Raw genomic sequence first — 24,764 nt, 5'->3', positions numbered from 1 at the left:
TTGATCCCTGGTCGGGAAGTAGATCCCACATGCATGCCACAACTAAGAGTTCATATGCCCGGGAGATTTTTCAGCAGAGGACTGAAGCTTCGGCCCTAGAATTCTCACCTGCCCTTCCTGCCAGCCTGCACTACAGATTTCAGACTCTGTGAGAGCTCCTACATTCCTAGAAAGAGTCTACATTCAGGAGGAAGTAATCCCAGAAAAGGAAGAACAGGCAGATCAAGATGTGTAGCTCTGTGGCCGCCAAGTTGTGGTTTTTGACAGATCGTCGAATCAGGGAAGACTACCCTCAAAAAGAGATCTTACGAGCGTTCAAGGCCAAATGTTGTGAGGAGGAACTGGACTTTAGGGCTGTGGTGATGGATGAGGTGGTGCTGACAGCTGAGCAAGGAAACCTGGGTCTTCGTATCAAAGGAGAACTAATTACTGCTTACCCTCAGGTGGTGGTAGTGAGAGTACCAAACCCTTGGGTGCAAAGTGATAGTGACATCACTGTTTTGCGCCATCTAGAGAAGATGGGATGCAGGTGGATGAACCGACCTCAAGCCATCCTGAACTGTGGTAATAAGTTCTGGACGTTTCAAGAGTTGGCAGGTCATGGTATTCCTCTGCCAGATACCTTCTCTTATGGTGGTCATGAAAATTTTGCTAACATGATTGATGAAGCTGAAGTCCTGGAGTTCCCAATGGTGGTGAGGAATACACGGGGTCATAGAGGCAAAGCAGTTTTCTTGGCTCGCGATAAGCACCATTTGGCTGATCTAAGCCATCTTATTCGCCATGAAGCTCCATACCTGTTTCAGAAGTGTGTTAAAGAGTCTCATGGAAGGGATGTACGTGTCATTGTTGTGGGAGGCCGTGCGGTTGGCACGTTACGCTGTTCAACAGATGGGAGGATGCAAAGCAACTGCCCACTGGGTGGTGTACGGATGATGTGCTCATTGAGTGAACACGGGAAACAGCTGGCTATCCAGGTGTCTAATATCCTGGGAATGAATGTGTGTGGCATTGACCTGTTGATGAAAGACAACGGCTCCTTCTGTGTCTGCGAGGCCAGTGCAAATGTAGGTTTGATAAGGCTTGTAATCTGGATGTAGCTGGTATCACAGCAGACTATGTTGCCTCCCTTCTGCCCTCTGGCCGGCTCACCTGGCGTATGTCCCTGCTCTCTGCGGTGTCCATGGCCAGTGAGACTAGTGAGCCGGAGCTGGGCCCCCCAGCCAACACTGCTGTCGACAACCTGAGCAAAGTTCCAGCTCTGTTGACAGCGACCCCGAAACCACAGAGCGAGAGCTGCTCACCAAGCTCGCAGGGGGCCTATTCAACGGAAACCAACTGCTAGCCAATGAAATCAAACTCCTGGTGGAGAGATTCCACCAGTAAATAATTAACCAACAAAACCCTTGTAAAACTTCCTTTTTCCTTTTTTTTTTTTTTTAAACAAACTTGCAATGCTGTTCATGGAAAATGCTCAGGAAGATGAGAGGAAATTTGAGTAGGATTAGTTACGAGGGAAGGAGGGGGAGATAGACGAGACCTTTGCTACTAAGATGTTACTGACTTTGATTTACAAATCCTACAGACAGAGAGGCAGAAGAGGTGAGATACAGAAAAATGTCAGGCTCTCATAGTTACCCTTTTAAATTACTCAAAAATGTGTAGGCTCTCAGGCCACGAAGAACATAATTTTTTCATGGTCTCTTGCTTTTGTTTTTGTACAGTTGGCACAAATTTCAGAGTAGTGTAACTTCACATTGTGTTGTAATCCATGAGGAAGACATCTACCTAAATTATAATTTTTTTAATACAAATCTGAAAATTCAGCCTATACACTATTATCTAGGAGCTTTATGTTCATAGTTATGAAATCTTGAGGGGCTCTTTTATTGACTTTTTCCCCCTTAATTTGGGTAGGAGGGCAACATGGATGTGACCCAATAAAGGTTTTTTTAATGATAAAGTTGGCATGTTTGCACGATAAAAGGGAAATGAACAGTATTGCAATGTCTGGCACACAAAATAACATTTACTCCATTGTACATACAATTGCACTAGTTAAAAATATGTGCATTGACTTGTATTTGTTAGTGTTTTAGCCTTTTTTGAAAGATATATGCTATGTTTATGTTGCTTTTTTTTAAATACATGCTAGTCTTAACATTCCCTGATCTATGCCTGCATCTTTAACAATGCAAAGTGAAGAAAATGCTACCATTTTTGTTAACAAGGCACTGACTTGAAACATATGCATTTAAAGCCTTTTATTTTTTTCCTTTTTTCTTTTGGTGGTTGGGCATTTAAAGAATAAGGAAATATTTTGGGGGGCGAATCAAGGGTCTATAAGTTCCTAAGTATAAAGCTGAAGTGATTTCTAATACCAGAGTTATATATCTGCATTTTTCACATTTTAGGAGGGTGTGTGTGTGCGCGTGCGTGTGTGCGTGCGTGTGTGCGTGTGCGTGCACGCTTGCATGTTTATGTGCTTTGCTTTTTGTTTACACCAACCAACCAAAAAGATTCTAGAAAATGGAGCAGGATGGGAAACAGTTTTTTACTTTAAAAAGAAAAAACAACCGAGCTGTTTCCATAACTATAATCTACTGGGTAGAGGTACTCACCTAAAGACATGAGGGGAATAGCTGCTGCTTAGGCTTTTGTGTATATGTATGTTGTTTGCTTTTTTTCCTTTGGTTCTAGACTGTTCAGTGTGTGATTTATTCCACGCTACATGCTTTTCCTCTGCTTCTTGCTGTGCATTTTCTCCTATTACACATAGGTTTTGGGGTGGGGTGGACTGAACATTTTTGTTTGGGGACTTATTTAGCAGTATTGAGTCTTTTATTGCCCTACTCTGAATCCTTCAATATTCTACTCTTTATATTACTTTACTTCTGAATTTATAAAAGCCCCCAAACTGCATATAATATGAGCCTTTAAACATGGGTAAAACTATCCCAGTGAATGGTTTGGAAGGTGTGTTAAGAAATGGAGATGCTCCAGAGCTCAACGTAAGGAGCAAGTTCCATCTCCCTACAATCCTCTGAAGCTTTTTACCCGAGTCCTTTCTTGTCTCTCCAGCGCTTTTTTCCTTCAGATGGACCTTAAACATAATTTCTTGGACACTACTAGAGAGACTTCGAGGCAATAAGATCAGTATTAACCAGCTCTAACAGACGTTTGATCATGCTTACTTGCACAGTTTTCCCCCCATTTTAAAAAAGGAATGCAATAAAACTTGCTTTTTCCATAGGATTAAATAATATTAAAATGGAGTGAAAGGTTGATTGTTGACAAACAGAATAGTACCTCTGATCTGTGCAGTGTCTCATTTCACCTTAGAAAAAGATACATAAGAGGAGTTTCTAATTTATTTTAGGATATTCTCATCTCATCTAAAGAATTTGAGTTGTACAGGGTTATTGTGTGACATATTGTGGAATATATAAGTACCTCTGGCTCACTTGGTACTTCTTTTACTAAATGACCATACTTTGGAAGATGTACACTATTTGGGATAGAGAAATAAACAAGGGAGAAGGAATCGCTTAATTAAATCATCATTCATATGTGTGTAGAGACCATCTGGTTGCCACATAGATGATGATACATATACTTTGAATAGTTACATATCACATTTATATAGATTAGTGAATTTTAAAACACAAATAGAACACCCTCTCTATTTGATGAAAAACTCAAGGTTTCTGTTGGGTGGGATAAGGCACCAGGAAAAATGTAGCTAGCCTTTTAAAAAAATTATCAAATTAACCAAGTACATTAGAAGAAATATCTGAGATTATTGCACTGTTAGTTTTACTCACTATCCATCTTTTGTGCAGACACACTATGTTAAAACATAGCCTTACCAACTACTTCTGGATCGTACACTGAGTGGACAAGAATGGACATCTTAGAGTTTAAAAACATGAATATCCTCTTGAATTCCCTCAAAAAGTAAGGCAAAGAATATGAGCAAACCATACTGGAAGAACCCAAACAGCCCAGATATTAAGTGAAAGTTAAATATATTTTCATATTGTTTAGTAACTTTCTTAAAATCTTTGCTATTATGAGAGGTAAAAATGTATATTTATCAAATATGCATAGTTATTTTATCATGCAAAAATCTGAATTATTGTAAAACTATTGTACATTATTAAAATTGTAATTCTGAATTGTATTTAAAAGTAATTCTTTCTGATACTGTTTTTATGTCACCCACGATGAAAAGCGGACTATGTATATACATAAACACACTAATACGAACTATTCCATTTAAAAATTTTAATAGTTATTTTCTTTTGAGTGGTCATTTCTGCTGGCTTTAACTCCACTGAACTTTGAAGTATTTCTGTATATGCTATCAAATAAGAAAATACCCTGGAACATTAGAAAAATCCATCAAGAGACTTGTTTTCGTCAAGCGCTTTATCAGACTTTTGAAAAGGCATCGAAGGCGTTGAAAGAAGTAATTGACTTTCAAGATCATCCCTTCTTTTTCTCAAGAAGAAAACAAAGGAAAAAGGAATTCTCTTCATTCAGTGAGTCCCCAGTCTGGGGTCTGGGGCGCTTAGAGACACTGTGAAATCAAATTTCGCGTTACATTTTTCTCCTGGCTCACTCTTTTTGAGAAGGTTTATGGGCTATATGGCTGGTGAGACACCATCCCCTCCTAAGAAAATGTAGGTGCTCAGACAGGTAACCTCTGCTGCTACTGTTTTTGTTTGTTTGTTTCATTTCTTTTATAATTTGTTTTTGTTGTACTAGGATATTTTTAAATGTAATATATTGCAGGATTTATAACCAGGTTCACTGCTTTCTTTCCTTTTTTTCTTAAAAAAATTTTTATTTAAGATACATTTAGGTGCCTTTGAAGCTTGGATTTTGGAATGTTTCAGCAGTGGACAGAAATCTGCTGTTGGAATCTTCTAGTCTTCCAGGTTTAATTTGAAATGTTTTTAGTTTTGTTTTGGATTTTTGTGTAGTATTTTATTTCCTTTATACCAATGCCCTTTTGCCATGCTGTTTTGGGGTGGCTGCCTAACTCTAGTGAAAATTCTTTCTATATTAACGAAAATGTGGTGTTTTAAATTCCTTAATGTTTTGCATTTTTAAAATTGTTTTTAAAGAAATATTCTAACTTATTAAAAAAAAAAAGGAGTTTGCATGCCACAACTAAGGAGACTGACTGCTGCAACTAAAGAGTCCACCTGCTGCAATTAAGGCCTGGTGCAACCAAATGAATAAATAAATAAATAAATAAATAAATAAATAAATATTAAAAAAAATTCTTTGGCAGATCATGTGTCCTGATTTGGAGCTTGAAAAAAACATACTATCATTGTATGCGGGACCACATATACTTTTACATACATAATTATGGAGAAGTACAACTAACTGTTCCTGCCTTGCCCTTAGAGGGTGACTAATAAACCTTTGGCTTGTTAGTGGGTTCATTCTGCCCTTCCTGATATCCAAAGTATATATATATATGTGAATCATTTTTGGCTCGAAGTCATGATCAGAAATGCAACATATGAAGAATCAGTACCAACACAGTGGTTGAATAGCACAAGCCCTGGAGTTTGACAATGACTAGGTTCTGAATCTCTGTCCTGACTCTGCAGTTTGTAACTTCTAATTCTCTCTCTCTGAGTCTCAGTCTCTTCAGTTATGAAACGGAAGAAATAACACTCACCTCACAGGGTTGTTAAGAAGTAAACGGTATATTGTATAAAGAGCCTAGGACAGAGTGTGGCAATTAATAGGCCCTCAGCGAATGGCCTTCATGAACACTATGTTGGAACTAGACTAGAGCTGACCAGAGCTCGAAGCCAAATGTAACACAGGGGCAAAAGCTGAGAGAAAATCACAAAGTAAGGCTAGGATTCATCCGTTCAACCAGCATTCACTGAGGGTCCACCATATGCCAGGTACCACGCTGGACGCTGGGGTCAGAAAAGAGAAGGGAGGAGTAAGAGCAGAGGGCAGAAGGCTCCCTACCCCTGACCCTCCCTGTTATTACCTATCTGGATGGGTATGTTCACACTCAAGTCACCTGCTTGGATTCCTTGTGACAATGACAGGGACCTGGACAGCCAAGGAACTGACAAGGAAGATAAAATTAGGAGCCAAGACCTCACTAGTGAATGCAGCGTGGATGAGAAAACACGGACTTTAAAATCAGACAGACAAAACTGTTTGCTTTTTAATAGTTTATCTGCTTACAGAAAAAATGTTAAATTTTTGGTAAAAATTCATTTTAATAAAACTAATTTTAATAAAAGATTAAAATAAGAAAAGTAATAAATGTAGTTTCATCGCCCAGAGATAACTGATGGTAACATTTTGGTGTTTAGCATTCCTGTTCTTTTTCTGTGCATATGTTTTAATGGTTGAGATTATTATGTATATTATCATAATTAATTACTAATAACTATCAATTTATTATTATAATTAATATAATAGATAAAAATATATCCTAACATCTTGTTCTTTTCACCTAACCTTATTACATGAACATTTTCTCACAGTTTTACAAACTTTGGGGGAAGGATTATTTTACCAGCTGTGTAATATTCCATCCCATGGAAGCTCCACAGTTTACTGTTCCCTTAGCCATTTCCCCAGTATTGGTTACTAGGTTCATTTCACATTCTACCTGTTATGAATAACTCTCTAATGAAGAATTTTATTCAATAAGCTGTTCTCTATATTTCAAACTATTTTCTTAGGATAACTTTACATTAGTAGAATAACTGAGTCAGAGAGACTGAATATTTAAGCCTCTTGATAACATTTCCTTCCAAAAATCTATAAATTGGTACTTTCTCCAACAATGTCTAGGAGTGCCAGGATATGAGTTTGAATCTAATTCTACTTCTTATTGACTGAATTATTTGAGGCAAGTTATTTACCTTCTCTGAGCCTCAGTTTTGTCATCTGTAAAATGGAGATGCCTACCTAACAGATTTATAAAATTTAAAAGATGTGACATGTGTAACTTGGCACAAGTTCTGGTACACAGTCTAAGTTCTCAACCGAAATATTAGCTCCCTTCTCACTTTCCCCTATTGATTTTTCCACTGTTGAGTAAAAAGGAAATACTAAACTTCACGTTTGTTCTATTTCCTATTAGTCAGTCATTTAGAACATAGTTGAAACTTCTTAACCACAAGGCATCTGAAGTAGTTAACTGTACAAATATAGGCACATTGTTTGTATCTGGTTTACAGAACCCACTAGATGCTGTGTCACTGAACTAAATATTTGGTGCATCTGTTACTGTTACTGCATCTCTGAACAAGATTAGTGTTTTATATGTTTTTCTTTTTTTATTCTTATGCAAATTATTTACCATCTCTGTTCCCAGTTTCCCATCGGAAAAATAAAGATAATACCTGTCCTATCTTATTTGTGTAATGAAAGCACTTCTTACTGACCACTGAGGTTTTCACTCACAGATGGACTATATGCACACTGAGTAAGATATGGGTGGGATTCGCCACACATGTCAGAGAGACGTGGAAGGGAAGAGGAAGAAAGGAGCTGACCTTTAACCAGAGCCTGCATTTCACACACATTCAACACACACACACACACACACACACACACACACACACACACACACACACCAATCATGACAGGTGCATCAGTTTCTCAAATGTTACAGGTAAAGGAAGTGAAATGCAGCAAATTTAAGTAATTTCTTCAAGGTCCCAACCTACCATGAGGTGCAGACACAATTCAAATACTAAACTGTATCCTGAGAAGCAGAAGGGCATTCTTACGCTTTAGCAGCTAAGTCATTATTAACACCATTGTGGGACTGAATGAGAAAATCGTTTTTTTTAACTTCCACTTCGTTGCTTAGAGAGAAAAACACAACAAGGTAAATTCACCTGCAAAATTAATTTTGTTAGCTCTGAATATAAAATATGTAAACAAACTCCATCTGGAAGACAGTTCTATTACTGTAGAAAGTACTGAGTATGACCTCTGTGAGGGCATCACGTGCCTGTGACCATGTGTAACCAACATGAGCTTCCTGCTAGGATGACAGTCATATGCAGCTCTTGGAAAGGAGAGGCACAGAAGGAAAAGGATTCTTATAGTACCCAGGGCTCCCGTCCCACACCCCAAAAGGAAGAAAGATGCAGGCCCAAACTGGCCAAGACTGTAAAATAAAATAACTAATATCACAGTAAGTTAAGCCATATGAAATTATGGTTTTGTAGGGCAAAATCAGTCAAATACCATCATTTTCATATGGTTCAACATATACATATGACATTGTTCCAGAAATCGAGAAAGGATTGTTTCTGGAACTGACTTCAAAAGTGACACTTGGTAGTTAGGTTTTGATGAGCTATTCCCTCTAAATTATATCCATCGCTTTTATAATGGAACCATGAAATATTTTGATGGATATTTCAAACTACACAAAAGGAAAATAACTTCATTACAACAAAATCTCTTGTTTTCTAAGTCCTAAACTTCTTTAACTTCTGCACCTGAAAAAACTGCATGTATAATAGGTGGAATAGTATTTGTGTACATTGTGATGGCTGAAATGTGTGATACTTTATAGGAATGTCTATATTACTGCAGATATGGGGGTGGCATTAAATAAGGAACCAACTGCCTTATAGGTGTGTGACCTTGGGCAAAGCTGCTGACCCTCTCTGGGCTTCAGTTTACATCCATGTAAAACAAAGATAATCACCTGCTTCATGGAGCAACTTGTGATTATGACATGAACTGTAATAAAGTAAGGGAGAGGGGACTTCCCTGGCATTCCAGCGGTGAAGACTCTGAGCTTCCACTGCAGAGGGGCGCCCGCTGGATCCCTGGTTGGGGAACTAAGATCCCACATGCTGAGCTGTGGCCAAAAAAAAAAAAAAAAAAGAAAAGTAAGGGAGAGATCTTTACAATGATAAAGTGTTATTAAAAGTTGGTTATTATATGTCAATAAAGTGTAATGCTGTAGATGACTGATGCATTATATCTCTGGTTTGAAAGGAGCTTAGATAGATTGTTTCCAGTCCCCTCTTGCAGGGTAAGGAGAGAGCTACCTACAAAGACAGGCTTCTGCTAGATCCCAATTGCTGAATTGAACGAAATTCACCCTGAGGATGAATGGCGGGGCTTTTAACAGCTGCACTCTTGTGGAGGCGGAGACCAGGCCAAGGCTGGAGGTGCTTCACATTTTTGCCCTGGCCTGGAGAGGTCATACAGGGCTACGGCCTCTTCCCAGATTCGAGCACCTTAGTCTCAAAACAGAGGTAGCACCGCCTACCTGGGTTTGCTGAAAGAATTAAACGCGATGATGGAGTAAGAGCCAAGTACGGTGCGCAGCACGAAGTCATCGGTGTCCTGCAGGGCGGTAGACTCGAAAACCGAATAAACGAACCTCTGGGGACGGGTGAGGGGCCGGTAGGGAGCTGTATTTAGAGAGTTCGTGATGCCGTTCGTGATGTGGCGGTGTCTCACGGATGCAGGACGACCCGCCCCGGAGGGACCGCGGAAGCTCGGCGGCGTTGACCCCGGGATGTCTCACGCCCGCACCTGTGGGCCGGGGCCACTGGGGGTCAGCCCGCGGAGGGCTGGGGCCACTGCGGGGCTCTCCGGGCAGCGTCTCTCCAGGTCGGTTGCTGCGCAGGGTCCGGGCCGGGCGCCGCGGCGGGACTATGGGGGCGGGAGGGGGCGCGCGCATCCCGGGCCCGCGTTCCAGGTTGACCCGGGCTCCCCCAGCGGCCGAGAGGCGCCGCCGAGAGTCCAGGCGCGCTGGGCTGCTTGGGCTGAAAACCAGGCACCGAGAACGCAGGGGGCGCTGATCCCACCCGGCTTCCAGCCTCTCTTCGGCCCCCGTCGTGCCCCTAGTCCACACCCTGGCCGCGTCCCCGCAGCCGCGCGGCTCGGCTGCTTGCTCCCAGGAGTCCGCTCTCCTGTTCCTGAGGAGCCGAGAGGCGCTGGGCTTGGCGCGCTGGGCTCTGCTAGCCGCCGGGTACGGGTTGCCACGGCAACGGGCCCAGCCCCCAGCACCCTCTTCCGCATCACTTCTCCAGAAGCCCGCGGCAGAGCCCTGGGGCTGAGAGGAGGGATGAACGCAGGAGGCCGACCCACCGCATCCAAGGCTGTGTGTCCGCCGCCCCCAGGCCCGACTTCCCCCCGGAGGCACCGGGGAGCGGACAGCAGAGCGGGCGCCAGCCTGGCCCTCTGCGCCTCGGGGTTGGTGGCCCGGGTTGGGGGACAGCGCTTGAGGCGCCTCCAAACGCAGGGATAGCGGGGTTGCCCGAACTCCAGAAAAAGGCCTAGCAAGAGAGGGTAACTGCAAGAAAGGGGTTAATCTAAAGGTAGCTTCGTTCTTTCTACATTAAGCAAATAACCCCGCTGCTCTCTGGGTAAATCAGCCAACGTGGACCGAGTACTGTACCAGGTGCTGCTCGGAAACGCTAACGCCATCCTAGCCGTCTCTGCTTTCTCAAAACAAATTCTGGGGACTTACTGTGTCCCTCTCTACCCAGCTTTTCGGACGAAGAGGTTAGAATAGTTAAACAGATCTACTCTTTACCAGGCCATTCTATTAGCATTTCCCTGCGACGTTTTTTGTATTTTGTTTTGTTTCTCAGCGGAATGGTGGTCGGTGGAGTTAGCGCATGCGTAGCGTTAGCGGGTACGATCAATTATTTTTCCAAAGTGGCTGTGTCGTTTTACATTTCCACAAGCAGTGTATGAGGATCCCAGTTGTTCTGCATTCCTGCCAACGTTTGGCAGTCTGTCTTTTTAAATTTTAGCCTTCTGAGATGTGTGGTGGCATCTCACTGTGGAGTTTTCTTTAGGTTGAATCATATGAAATTGCTGAAAATTGACTTACAGAAATGGCAATGTTATACGATTGAACCAAATTTGCATTTCCCTGGTGAGTAATGATGTCAAACGCCTTTTCATGTGCTTATTAAACTATGAATATAATCCCTTTAGCGAAGGATATGTTTCTGTTCAAGTCTTCATCTATTTTTAAATTGGGCAAAGTCTTATTTTCTCTCTGATTTGTGGTTTGTCTTTTCACTTTTATTGGTGTCTTATGGGCTGAACTGTATTCTTCCAAAATTCGTATGTTGAAGCCGTAACTCCCAGTACCTCAGACTGTGATCCTATTTGGACATAGAGCCTTCAAAGAGGAAATTAAGTTAGAATAGGGTCATTGTGGTAGGCCCTAATCCAATATGACTGGTGTCCTTATATGAAGAGGAGATTGGAACACAGATACACATAAGAACAACCCCATCACAGAGGAGCGATGTGACCAGGACACAGGCAGCCATCTGCAAGCCAAAGAGAGAGGCCTCGGAAGAAACCAAACCTGCTGACATATTGATTTCGGACTTCTAACCTATAGAATTGTGAGAAAATTAATTTATTGTTTAAACCACCCAGTCTGTGGTATTGATACTCTGTTATGGCATCTTTCACAAACTGATACATGGTATAATAGCTACATGTGATCCCCCCCTAGTGGCCACGTTGAATAATATTATGAAATTCAAGCAATTCTTCCAGAGCATCTTACGCACAGCAAGCTGCACATATTTGACCACTGTGTCAGTTCCGAATTAATTTGACGTCAGTGTTTTCTGCAGCAGCAAATAAATTGGCATCACAGTCCAGAGAGATACTCAGTGCCTAAATAGACCAAGAGAGAAAACTTGGCATTCTCAGAACCTGGCAAAACAGTAGCCACCTAAAATAATTAATAACCATTATAGTGTTATTAGCACCTTAATATGTAAGTCGGAAACATATATAATGGTTGACATAGGATATTCATGGTAGATAAATAATGTAAATGGTAACTTTCAAGGACATGAACAAGGAGGACAAATAGAAATTATAAAATAAAATGGCACAAGTAAAAATTTAAAATATGTGTAGTGATTCCCTGGCAACTTCCTGTGAATCTATAATTATTTAAAAATAAAAATTTTAAAACACCAATGGTCACAACAAATGGAAATGGGTCCAAACTCTCCAGCTAAAAGAATAAGAGTATCAACTTAGACTTTTTTAAAAAGGGGAAAAGAAAATATAAAAGTTTATGGAAAATATACCTCAAATATACAGAATGGTTGAAAGTAAAGGAGTAGAAAAAGATAAACTAGGCAAATACCAACCAAAGAAAAGCAGGTATTTCTCTGTTCATTTAGGGGGTTAAGAATTTAGGGCACAAATATCACTACAGATAAAGAGGACTAAAACTTAATAAAAGTTAAATAATAAAAGTTAAAAGTTAAATTCACCAAGAAGGTATAACAATTCAAATTTTCTTTGCCTTTAAGAACAAAGCCTTAAAACGTATAAAGGAACATTTGTCACAACTACAGGAGAAATTGACAAATCCACCACTGAAGTGGCTATGATTTTCAATGGCGGGCACACATTAGAGACAATCATATTTCTGCTAGTATATTTACTCCTACTTTATATGATGAAATCCTATGTACCCACATTTCATAGTGCTACACCAAAGTTAAGGTGGGTTCCAGGTGCTCCATTATTGAAAAATTTAAGAACTAGTACACCAGACAAAGAGAAAGACAAATACCATATGATATCACTTATATGTGGAATCTAAAATAAGACACAAATGAACTCATCTACAAAACAGAAACAGACTCACAGACATAGAGAACAGACTTGTGGTTGCCAAGAGGGAGGGGAGATGGGGGAGGGATGGTTTGAGAGTTTGGGGTTAGGGTATGCAAACTATTGTATATAGAATGGATAAACAATCAGGTACTACTGTGTAGGACAGGGAACTATATTCAATATCCTGAGATAAACCATAATGGAATATAAAAAAGAATATATATATGTATATATATATATCTGAATCACTTTGCTGTACAGCAGAAATTAACACAACATTGTAAATCAACTATACTTCAATAAAAATAAATAAATAAAACATCATATAGCTTCACTGTAAAAATAAAACTAGTGCACTAGAAATTGAAGCTTGATATTTCCCTACTCATTTAAAAAACATTTATTGAACAACTATTGTGTTTAATACATCATGGAGCTTGTATGTTAAACGAGTCAGTTACTGTGCCTATTTAGTTTAGCCATTTAATAGAAATGCAAAAGTTGGAGTCTCACAGAGATTTATAGAGTAAACTGCCCTGACGGCCCTCCCTCTCAACACTCCCTCCCTCTGTCTCTCCCTCTCAATTAAGTCTGCATCTCCTTCTTAAAGAAATGTGCTTGACAGAATGAGCAATGGTGGTTTCCGAAACTGTGATATGCCTTTAGTATATTGTTTTTTTTAATTAAGAAAATACTACAGCAAGTACAAATACTGCCCCACAAACTCAACTGTGCAAAGCAATTTAATTTCTATGAAGAGGCTCTCTTTTGCCAAGTGGTAGAAACAGTTTGGGTCCCCTTTTTCTCTCCACCGCTTTCCGGTGGATTCCATCTACATTCCAGGGATGTCTGTAGCACTAAGTCTGGGGAGGAAGGGCACGTGGTCTGGATCACCTGCCAGGTCCTCCCTTATTCCCTTCTGGTCTTCAGTCATTGCCACGCCAAGGTCACGCCTGACACTTGCCTCATTTCCAGCCACAGGGCTCTTCAGGTCGGTTTTGCCCTCGGCTGACTTTGGTGTCCTTGGTTACAGAATGGTATTCTGGTGCTCTCACGCCACACAGGGGCAGGAGGAATGTAATGGGTTTTTCTAGGTTCCTTCACCTGAGCAGGCAGGTGCCTGGGATTTGTTCTGTTCCCTTTCATGCTGGATGAACTCTGCAAGGCTGTCTCTGACTGTGTCCTAAACCACCACCCAGCCATGTCTCCCTGGCTTCTCACAGCTTCCCTGGGCTTGAGAGAGTACAGGGCCCCGTCTCCTGAAGACCCAAACGAACATATCACTCCTTGCTTTCTCTCTAACTCTCTTCCTTTCACCGCAGGTTTGGGAAAACTTGAGGTAATCTTTGAAAGGGTGGGCTGGGCAGGAAGTTCTGCTTTCCCTCAGGTATTCTACCAAATCTCCTGTGTAGATGTGAATTCTTTCTCTTCCTTTGGAAATTCGAATGCCAAGAATAGACTGTTTATTTTCTTTGCTTTCTGAATGTTTTCTTTTTCTGAGGCCATGACACAGAATGTCTAGCTGACTGAAAAAGGAAGGGTCATGGGGTAAAAGCAAGCATACGGGGGAAAAGACTTCCTATATTAAAATAGCAACATATTGTTATTCAACAGTACAGATGAGCAAAAATGGACTCTTGGATAACATTTATTAAACACGGATTTAAATAATAACAGGAATAAAGCAAGTATTTAAAAAAAGCAATTCTAGGATAAAGAAACACTAAATACTGGGGAAGCCAGTTCGAAATGTACAACACTTACCAGTCAGGACAACTCCAGGTGAGTATTGGTTTTATTCATAGAGGCTGTAGTTCAGTGAAATCAGAAGCCCGTAAATCATGAAGGGTGGACGGTTATGATCAGAAGACATTATTACACATCCATAAAAATGAGCTTGACTGTATTACAGAAGACTGAAAATGCTTACTGGGGTCGCGGATGAAGTAAAGAGCAGGTACTAAGATTGGGTGGGAGAGAAGAGGTTATGGGTCTCTATAGGAAGGGGGTGTCCAACTCTGTGAGTGGGGGACAGGCTGCAGGGGCTGAAAGCTTGCAGGCTCCTCCCACCAGCAACTGCTGAGCCCACTTCTCCAGGGAGGAGGGACTTTTGGGAGAAGAAATCCCTCTGACCATCTTTCTGATGATTCAGGGGCTCCTCTGCCCGAGAAATCACCTCCTTTAAATAATAATGCCTAAGATCCTTCTAACAAAAGTTTTGTGTCCTAAGCGTTCCTAAAATAAAAATACAAGTTCTGACTCAGGTAGCACATTGAAAGTCACTCACCTGGAAGTACAACCACAGGCCTACTTGGACCCTTGTCTCACCACCTTGGAACACCCTTATAGACAGCACAAGTATGTCTGTTCCTGCCATGTGAGCTTCTCTAGGGCAGCACTCTTACCTTTCTGATTTTTGTATCACCAGTGCCCAACAGTGTTTGGTGTCTAGAGTAGGCATGCAATAATGCTTGTTGAAAGATGAAAAGGAAATGAATGAATGAATGGTGAGTGAATGGTTCAGATCATTTCTACTTTGATGGATAAAGGAAGGAGGAGAGTGGATACCCAAGGAGTTGATCACTAAAGGGTAAGCAGTTTCTACAATGAATAAATAGGTTAAAAAGAAGACAGATTTTGTAGTTGCATAATTTTCTTGGCATGAGCTAAGTAGGAGCTGGTAGTTGGAGTGTTTTGCATGAATACACATGATTTCTGAAGGCATGTGATGTGTGTGTGCCCTTTAAAAAGGACTTTACTATTAAGACACTTTCTTATAAAGAATTTGTTAATTAAGGTATCGTTCTAATTAATTAAGCTGCCCCAAGCGAGAACTGTGGAGAAATATAGCATTTGTTTTGTTTGGTCTTTTGGAAACGATGCATCAATGCATGAAAATGAATGCGTCTACTTCAATCTTTGATTGAAATTCAGCAATTCATGTATGGTCTTATATGATCAAAAAATAAATTTTCAGAATTCATTCCTCTTTGTTTAAGGCCGGAGTTTACCACATGAACAAATAGTAATAGTGTGTTCTACTTCGTTGCAGTTTTAGAGGTACACCTACACGCAGGCAGTGCATTAGCCCCACCATCACCAAGTCCTTAAGTGTTTTTTGTTTTTTGTTTAAATTTCTTGTGCCTTTTTCTCTTTAGCAGCTCCCGTTCTCTAGTCCCAATTTGGTAAAAAGAGACTAATTCTTTAAAAGCTGCCACTAAAATCCCAAAACCCGCTCAATACACTACTCTCATTTCTACATAGCCCTCCCCCCATCCCACCCCAGTCTCCAGGACACCATGCCACATTTGAAAGCAGAGTTTTCTCTCTTATCTCAGATGCCTTGTCCATCCTCAGGCTGGCAGAAAGCCACCAAGTACTGGGATTGGCAGGCAGGCGCATGTTCTACTGAGCGCCATTTTCACCCCTGCCTGTGTAAGTGATACCCAGATCTTGTGATCACAGACAGCCCATGCTCCTGGGGGCATCTGAGGCCTCTCCTTTCTGAGAAAGCCCATGGGGGGAGAGGACAGTGTGCAGATGTCCACGGAAAACCTCTTGTCAAGGATTCCAGCTACAGCTCCTCTGACGTGACAGGATAATTGGACAGGAGCCAAGGAGAGATATGATATCTCCCACTTAGGAAATACTAAAAATTCTGATTGGTAAAATTAAGTGTAACAAAGATGATAAAACTTCCTGAATTAATATAAGTTAATATTTAACTTAAATGTCTGGTTAAAAAAAATCTTGTGATGTTTAAATAATTGAACAGCTCGACAGTAAAAATAAATCCAGGCATATAGGCAGACAAAACTTTTTTTTGTTTGTTTGGCCACATCTCACAGCTTGTGGGATCTTAGTTCCCCAACCAGGGATTGAACCTGGGCCCCAGCAGTGAAAGCACGGAGTCCTAACCACTGGACCACCAGGGAATTCCCAATTTTTTGAGTTTTAAGAGGTTGTGGACTTTTCTGTTTATGCTGAATCCTTGACCTTCTGCCTGCTCTGACCTCTCACCTGGATTTCTGGACTCTAGTCTTCTCCAACCTCAGATAAACGCGTACCCTTTGTGGTCCTGGCACCCAACTACGTGACCTCAGCTCTACTGAAGCCTCCAAACCCAGAGTGACACAAAGCTGCAGCTCACTCAATGCCTAACATGATATCTGTCTGCACTCAACAGCAAGCTTGTGAAAAAAGTGAATAAACTTTGTCCAGTGTACAAACGAACATTAACAAACATGGCAAGAGAATTGGATAGTGTGAAGAGTTTAGAGCAATCATTCTAGGGGAAGGAACAGCTGTATTTGAAAACCTGTATGATCATATGAACTGTCTAGAAAAAATGTTAAGGAAAATCAAAGCTCATAGTAATATATTTTCTTAAAAAATACTCCACACATTAATTGCAATCCATTCCTAGGACTAGATAGCATATATCTCCCCCACCCCAGGTGTCTATTAAAAAGAGGCAAATACAGTCAAGGATTCGACCTTCTCTTACTTGACATCCCGGTCACCCAGCTACTCCAATGGGAAGGGTAACAGCACTGACCCTCAGAAAGCCGCCAGCTGCCCGAGAACATTCCGCCCAGAATATGTGCTGAGATTCCATTGAGAGCAGGGTGGAACATCAAGCCCTTAAGGGATTTAAAAAAAACAAAAAACAAAAAACAAAAAAACGTATCCTGTATCCTATAAGGTCCTTGGGGCTATGTATCATGGGGTTACAGGCTGACCCAATAGAAAAACAGCACACACACACACAACTTGCTAAAATATTGCTAAAAGTATTCACCTAGTGGCGCCCTGCACTCGGCCTGTCCTGGTGGCGCAGAGCCCCCGGCACAGAAACATTTGATAGCAGAATGAAGGCCTGAACGATTGAATGGTGAGAAGAGGGGAATCAGCGAGTTGCCAAATTAGATGAAGCAACCATAGCATCAAGTGACGTTCGTGTATTTATTTTGGCGGATCTTATCTGTGAACGCACACAACTCTTTAGAGGCCCACATCCAGGCAGGGAGCTCTGGTGAGGGACACAGTTACAAGGAAGAAGAAGAAAAAGTAGCATTTCAGGCCTTGGCCAGGGGCGGGTCGCGGGCAGGCCCGAGGCTAAAGCGAGTTGGGCTGGAGGCTGCAGGTCCTGTGTCTGAGTCCAGGTAAGGCCCGGGACTAAGCCTCCTTGTGCTATAAATACAGCGGCCCACATGCTGCACAGACACGGTGTTCCCTCTGCTCGCGGGACAGATAACATGAATTCGCCCTTTAAACGTCCCAAGTAAAGGCACAGTACCCGGCCCACCCCTGCCTCCCGGAAGCGCCTTCGCCCCCTTTGCCCTCTGCAGAGGAGGGGGCTGGCAGGGGTGGGGTGGGGTTCCGCGCACCTGTCCAGCCAATGCGCGGGGCGCGCACGGCCCCGGGGTCCCTACTCCTCTCGCGAGAGGCTGGGCGGGGCATATAAGGCCGGCTGCGGGGGGGCGGGGGCACGATCGGCCCCTTCGCGTCGCGCAGGGACAGAGCCGGGCACTCTGTGCCTGGCCAGGCGAAGAGAGCGAGAGCGCGGCTCCCGGAGGCGGTGTGCGCCCGGCTGTCACCATGAGCGACCAGGCTTTGAGCTTCTTGAAGGACTTCTTGGCTGGCGGCGTCGCCGCTGCCATCTCCAAGACCGCGGTTGCCCCCATCGAGAGGGTCAAACTGCTGCTGCAGGTGGAGACCGAGCGGGCGCGAGCGCGGCGAGCTGGGCGCGGGGCGGGGCGCGCGGAGCCCGGGCGAGCTGCGGGGCGAGGGGAAGCGGGGCGCCGCCGAAAATCCGCTGTAGGCCTGGGCCCGGCGCGCGGCCTGCGAGAAGGGGAAGGTGCCCTCTGCTCAGAGTCAGGTCCAGCGTCAGTCAGTAGCGGGTTCCCGGTGTCGGGTGGCGCCCCGCGTGCGGGTGTCTATATATGGAAACCCACCCGGAGTAGGTTGCAGCCAGCCAGATCCTGCTCGGGGACAGCGCGGACACTCAGGCTTCTTGGGTCGGCCTCACCTCTTGATTTTCAAAGCCCCTTGCATCCTCTTACCTGCATCCACCTTTTACAATAAAAACATCAAAATAATAATTATTACTCGAGATTATTACGATGTCCCATGCGCTGTGCTGTAGGCTGACATATCTATTATTCATTCATCTTTGTATGACCTCTGTAAGGTAGGTATTATTTTTCCCCATTTTGCACATAAAGAGATTTTGAGAGACTAAGAAACAATTTTCAGAATAAACTTAGATCGCTTTACTCATCCTTTCCCCAAATCTTTTCCTCCCCAGCCTGGTCTCTGAATGGTTTGTTCTCATCATCCCATGTATCCTTTTTTTTTTTTCACTTGCCCAAAAGGCAAGGGCCCCTCCAATGAGGAATTGGGCGTTTTCAATTTGGGAGTCAAAATGATCAGTAACAAGAAAAACCCCAACAAATTGCCCACGGCAACAAACCCCTCAATAATTAATTAGTTGGATAATCCTCTTGAAAAATTTCAGGCTTGAATGCCTAGTGGATTCCTTCTCCTGCTGTTAGAACATCTACTACTCAGAGATCCTGGTCTCCGGGGAGACTAGAGAGAGACTGAGGAATTCTCATCTCCTGCCAATTATGTCTGTCAAATCAGAGCAGGTGTCCTTTGGAGCAAGGATCTTTAATCATTTCTATCTCCCAGTAAGCCCCTAGTATAGTTCTGGCACCTACGGAAAAATGCAACAAATAAATGACTCCCTTTATGTAATCAAATCGTCCTTTCTGTTTATTTGGAGCAGAAACTTTTCTCCCAAATGCCCTGATAATTGAGGCAAAATTGGGTTTGGGGGGGCGCATTATCCAAGTAGCTAACACATTTACTCAGTATTCATTTGATTTCCCCATACTTTTTAAACAAGGAAATCCAGGAAGTGCAAACCTTGTTCTCCTGTCGTCTTTCCTTCTCTTTGCCCTGCCTGTCCTCCACCACCCTCCTCCCCTCCACAGGTCCAGCATGCCAGCCAACAGATCAGTGCTGAGAAGCAATACAAAGGGATCATTGATTGCGTGGTGAGAATCCCCAAGGAGCAGGGCGTTCTCTCCTTCTGGAGGGGTAACCTGGCCAACGTGATCCGTTACTTCCCCACCCAAGCTCTCAACTTCGCCTTCAAGGACAAGTACAAGCAGATCTTCCTGGGGGGCGTGGACCGGCATAAGCAGTTCTGGCGCTACTTTGCCGGTAACCTGGCTTCCGGTGGGGCAGCTGGGGCCACCTCTCTCTGCTTTGTCTACCCGCTGGACTTTGCTAGGACCAGATTGGCCGCCGACGTGGGCAAGGGTGCTGCCCAGCGTGAGTTCACTGGTCTGGGCAACTGTCTCACCAAGATCTTCAAGTCTGATGGCCTGAGGGGTCTCTACCAGGGTTTCAATGTCTCTGTCCAGGGCATCATTATCTACAGAGCCGCCTACTTTGGAGTCTATGACACGGCCAAGGGTGAGAGAAGGGCATCAGGGGGTGCAGAGCGGGGAGGAGGGTGTGTGCAGAGAGGATCCTGAGAGATCTCTAACTGATAAAGGACTTTGTATTTGTTAATCTTGTTTGTCCCTTGCCCTGGCCTAAACTGAGGCTTCTCAGTGAGGAGGTGTTGAGGCGTGGATCAATAGCTGGGGGATTCTCCTTGTCCTCTACTGAAATAAACTGGCCTTGAGTTATTCGGCGGGGACGCATGAAGGGGGAGCCCAGCTCCCTCTATCAGTTGCCAAGTTTAACTTGGAGCCACTTCAACATGCCCTGTGCACTGCGCACAGCTCTGGCTTTGAGGATCCAGGGAGTGTGCCACCAACTTTTGTTGGCTGCCTGGTTACTCATGAGGCACCCCACGAAGGGCGGACTCTTCTGGAAGGGTAGGGCATGGAGTTGGAGGTGTGGTGGCCTGTTCTCCATCCCCACCTGCTTTTTGCTCAGCTGCTCAGAGGAATCATGTCATGGTCATTTGGTTTCTTGGCTCTTCCCACAGGGATGTTGCCTGACCCCAAGAATGTGCACATTATCGTGAGCTGGATGATTGCCCAGACTGTGACGGCGGTCGCAGGGCTGGTGTCCTACCCTTTTGACACTGTCCGCCGTAGGATGATGATGCAGTCTGGTCGGAAAGGGGGTAAGCCTGAGACCTATCAGAATCTTATTTTTCTGCTCAAGGAGAATACTAGTCAGTGCTCGTTTCAGCCTTCACTATTCTAAGTTGTTAAAATTGTGCTAAGAATTTAGGAAAGAAAGATGATAATGAATCCTCCCCAACATTCTCAACTATTCCTTTAAAAAAAGATATTTTATTTTTATCAAAGAAATGATAACACCAAAAACGGGATATTTAGAAGTGAACTTAACTAGGTATCTAGCATCATAGAGGCCTTAGGCCCTTTTCCCTTAGAGCCTGGGTGCAGAAACAAGGGGAAAGAATTGAAGTAGTCAGCTAGTTTATTTAAAAATACTTCTTCTCTTATCTAGTTATTACAAGTATTATTGGGGAGGGTGATTTAACTGGGGGAGAGATGGCCTGAAGCAGTCTGTTGCGATAGGAAACGTTTTGGCTTCCATAGGTTGAAACATATGAAATTGCCATGTTTACAGTAAAAAAAAATCGAATGTTGGCCGTTTCTTATGGTTCAACCTAATAATTGCATCTCTTATTTTAACCTTAGGCAGTACAATCTGAGATTAGGCCTGTTTTCTCATCCATAACAAAGGGGCCCACCCAGCTTAATACTTCCGCTTCACCCAGCTCCCTTCCTGTTTCTCTGTTTGACTTCTGTGAATTAGCTGGTTCATCACCCCAGTTCTTCAGTTGATCTTGAGTTGAGCTGAAGTAGGAATCACCAGAGACCCCCCCTCAGCAGTTATGCAGGGGGAGGGGACGTCCCGTTGAATGTGCATAGAGCTGGGCGGAAGGCTCAAAGTGACCTTTATAACACTGATGACTATGTGGGCAGATGTCTTTTGGAGGAAAAGTCTCTTTCCCCCAGACTTATGGAGCCCTTACCAACATTTGTTTCCACAGCGGATATTATGTACTCTGGGACAGTGGACTGCTGGAGGAAGATTGCAAAAGACGAAGGACCCAAGGCTTTCTTCAAAGGCGCCTGGTCCAATGTGTTGAGAGGCATGGGCGGTGCTTTTGTATTGGTATTGTATGATGAGATCAAAAAATATGTCTGATGTAATTAAAACTCAAGTTCATTGGTTCCAGATCCATTGTGTGGTTTAATAGACTCTTCCTAGGGGAAGTAAAAAGAAAGATCTGGGATGAAACCAGATTGAAAGGAATACCTCAGGAAAAAAAAAAAAGGCTTCATTGAGTATTCATTAAACCACAAATGTATTTTGTATTTATTTTACATTTAAATTCCCACAGCAAATAGAAAAGAACTTATCATACTTATATAATTAACTGAAGACACAATAATGAATAACTGAAGGTGAAATGTCAGTAAAGACCACTTAATGCACGATATTTTACTGAATTCTTCTTAACTGCCAAATGGATTAAAATCATAAGACCATCCATCTTATTTTCTAGCATGACTCATTTATAACTCCGTGGCCAAGCTTCTAAATGTCAGATATTATACTGTGTATCATGTGAGCACCTACAGGGCTTAAAGTTCTGGTTTTCAAACTGAAATAGGTTATGCCGTCTCTCTTCACCTTACCTCCTACGATGCTGCTGTAGACTCCTAGTGGTAACACGGATCGTAGCTTCTATAATCTTACCTTACTTTATGCACTTTCATACTGTCTTCAGGAACGCTGAGGTTCCACTAAAAGCTTTAAATCACAGTTTCAAGGGCTTTGCGTAATTAGGAAGTGCTCTGTATTTGTGCCTTTAGAGAATTGTGATGCTTGGAATTTTATGACAGGTAGACAGTATTCACTGAAAATCAGTTAGCAAGCTGGTATTTAATGCTTGTTAGGTCCTGTGGAAGATACAAAAAGGCAGGAGCCTATTCTGAAAAAAGCTTAAGTGGGGTTAGGAGAGAGGAGTGACATGGCATTGTTAGATAATGTAACGTTCAATACAGTGAATCCTGGCTGAGTAGGGACTAGAAGCCGGGAGATGAACTGGTGGGGCGGGGGGGTGGTGGTGGTAGAAGGTGGGCCTTGAAAGAAAATAACTAGATTTAAATACGTGGGCATAGAAAGTATCTGCGAGCACTTCTTTTCAGCAACAATTTATCAAGACCTAGAGGAAAAGGCAGTTTTGGATTTGGCTCTCATAAACCTGTTTGCGAGAGGAAAGGAAGCATTACTGGTGCAGAAGAGCACGCGGTTCATATGGCCCTTGCTTGCTGGGAGTGACCTGGAGGAAACAAGTCCCTACCTGCTGGCGAAGCCTGGAGGGCAGGCACGTGTCTTTTGTGGTTCTCCTGACAGGTGGTTGAAGGGCATCTCGGTACCCTCTGTGTTTTTGTTTTTGTTTTTGGCTGCAGGACCTTAGTTCCCCGACAAGGGATTGAACCCAGGCCATGGCAGTGAAAGCGCAGCGTCCTGACCACTGGACCGCCAGGGAAGTCCCGGTACCCTCTGTTCTTTACCCTTCTTCCCAATCTCTTCTCCTTACTCCCGCCTCCCCGGTAAAAAATCGGCTGCCTCATTTCACTCTAGTAACTAAGGTCTGTGTTTGGCCACCTCCAAGGTTACATCCTTCCTAATCTAGCAGTTGTCTCTGCTGCTGGAAAAGGCCAGAGAGCTCAAAAGAAAGTCTCTTAAGGCCATCTCGAGGCCAGGCCACAAACGCTGGCTGTTAGGCGCCTTCTGGATACCTTGTCCTCATTGGCTTTCCAATGCTAAGGATGAAAGAAACGGCCCAAGTTCTGTTGCTGATGGAGAGAAAAGAAAAGCAGGGCAGGCTAAGAGGACAAATACTTTTGTGAAGTATATCTCAAAGTAAGGCCAGCCCTTTGAGTATTTTCAAGCCTAAGAGTTAGCCGGGGGTGCGGGATGTGGGGTATGAGAAGCAGGTGGGCCGTGTGAGCAGTGAGTGAACAGCGGGCCCTCCCTGGCAGGAGTGGAAGTGGAGAAGGGGACTGAACCTTTATTAGTGTCACTATCCCCCTTCTGCACGTGACCCAGACGTTGGCCTCCTCCATCCCTGTGAGTGTTATCCCTGAGGCATCGGGAGTGGAGATTTGTGTAAGGAGCCTGTGGAATCCGTCCTCAGCCCAGCTCCTGAGCACACCCAGAACCCCCAGACCCCTCAGCCTCTGACAGGCAGTACCTCTGCTTACTGTCCTAGCTCTGCAGTCTTCTCACCGTGCAGAGCTGTCAGGCTTGAAGGTCTGGAGGGTTGGGAAGTGTTTAAAGTAACAGCTGGGAATGGAGTGTCCCGCCCTCAGGGATTCCTCACTAGCCCTCTTTCCTGCAGAGCTCTCTCCCTAAATGCACCCCTTCTCTTACTAGCACCCCCAATAAGCCCTTTTCATTTTTTATGGATATTCTTCCTAAAAGCCTCACTTATGGGTATCTTCTGTCTTTTTAGCCACCTTATTTTGTATTTTGAGTGTATGGGAAAAAGTATGGAGGCTGACAGAGAAGAAGGCAGCTCATAAGGGTAACTTTGACAGAAAGCTCGCCTCCATGGTTTGTGTTCAAACCTCAATTAACTGAATAATGGCTTCCATTCTGTTTTACTTTGTGTAGAATACGGACCATAAACTGTGCTGAGGCAAAATTTAAAAACACCTACAGCGTGCAACGCAAACTCAGGACAGTAATCATCTTTTTCACTGCCTTGTGCCTGGGACATGGGTGGTGTTTGATACGTATTTGTTGAATGCAAGAATGAATGAGGAAAAGGTGCATCTGCAAAAAACATAGAGAACCTGGGGAGTATTTGGGGAAAGTCGAGTCCTCCAGTTGGGTGGGATCTTTTTTTTTTTTTTTTTTTTTTTTGCGGTATGTGGGCCTCTCACTGTTGTGGCCTCTCCCATTGCGGAGCACAGGCTCCGGACGCGCAGGCTCAGCGGCCATGGCTCACGGGCCCAGCCGCTCCGCGGCATGTGGGATCTTCCCGGACCGGTCACGAACCCGCGTCTCCTGCATCGGCAGGCGGACTCTCAACC

The 24,764-nt window shown here is 43.5% G+C and overlaps 2 protein-coding genes and 1 pseudogene across 3 annotated transcripts in view; 2 read left to right on the top strand and 1 right to left on the bottom strand.

The window, feature by feature from the left end:
• The window catches only part of LOC125962843 (uncharacterized), an 86,563-nt gene extending 76,096 nt beyond the window's left edge, over positions 1 to 10,467 (bottom strand). Inside the window, exons 1-2 of the mRNA XM_049704293.1 lie at positions 10,439 to 10,467; positions 9,302 to 10,316 (exon numbers count right to left, since the gene is read on the bottom strand). Of these exons, the coding sequence (XP_049560250.1) occupies positions 9,368 to 10,316; positions 10,439 to 10,467 (978 nt within the window). The 3' untranslated portion in view covers positions 9,302 to 9,367. The remainder of the gene's footprint in view (positions 1 to 9,301; positions 10,317 to 10,438) is intronic.
• Positions 179 to 1,448, top strand: LOC101273151 (beta-citrylglutamate synthase B-like; annotated as a pseudogene). Its single transcript, XR_007474648.1, has one exon. The product of XR_007474648.1 is annotated as a beta-citrylglutamate synthase B-like (transcript).
• Positions 10,468 to 18,118: 7,651 nt separating the features above from the next.
• On the top strand, positions 18,119 to 22,209 carry SLC25A4 (solute carrier family 25 member 4). Its single transcript, XM_004281731.3, has 4 exons — positions 18,119 to 18,363; positions 19,653 to 20,139; positions 20,663 to 20,803; positions 21,704 to 22,209. The coding sequence occupies exons 1-4, from the start codon at positions 18,253 to 18,255 to the stop codon at positions 21,859 to 21,861; spliced, it is 897 nt and encodes a 298-aa protein (XP_004281779.1). The 5' UTR covers positions 18,119 to 18,252; the 3' UTR covers positions 21,862 to 22,209.
• Positions 22,210 to 24,764: the final 2,555 nt, after the last annotated feature.

Source organism: Orcinus orca, chromosome 21, assembly GCF_937001465.1.
Source record: "Orcinus orca chromosome 21, mOrcOrc1.1, whole genome shotgun sequence".
NCBI classification, from domain to species: domain Eukaryota; kingdom Metazoa; phylum Chordata; class Mammalia; order Artiodactyla; family Delphinidae; genus Orcinus; species Orcinus orca.
Note: the sequence above shows the minus strand (reverse complement) of the source record. Positions and strands in the feature narration are given on the sequence as shown.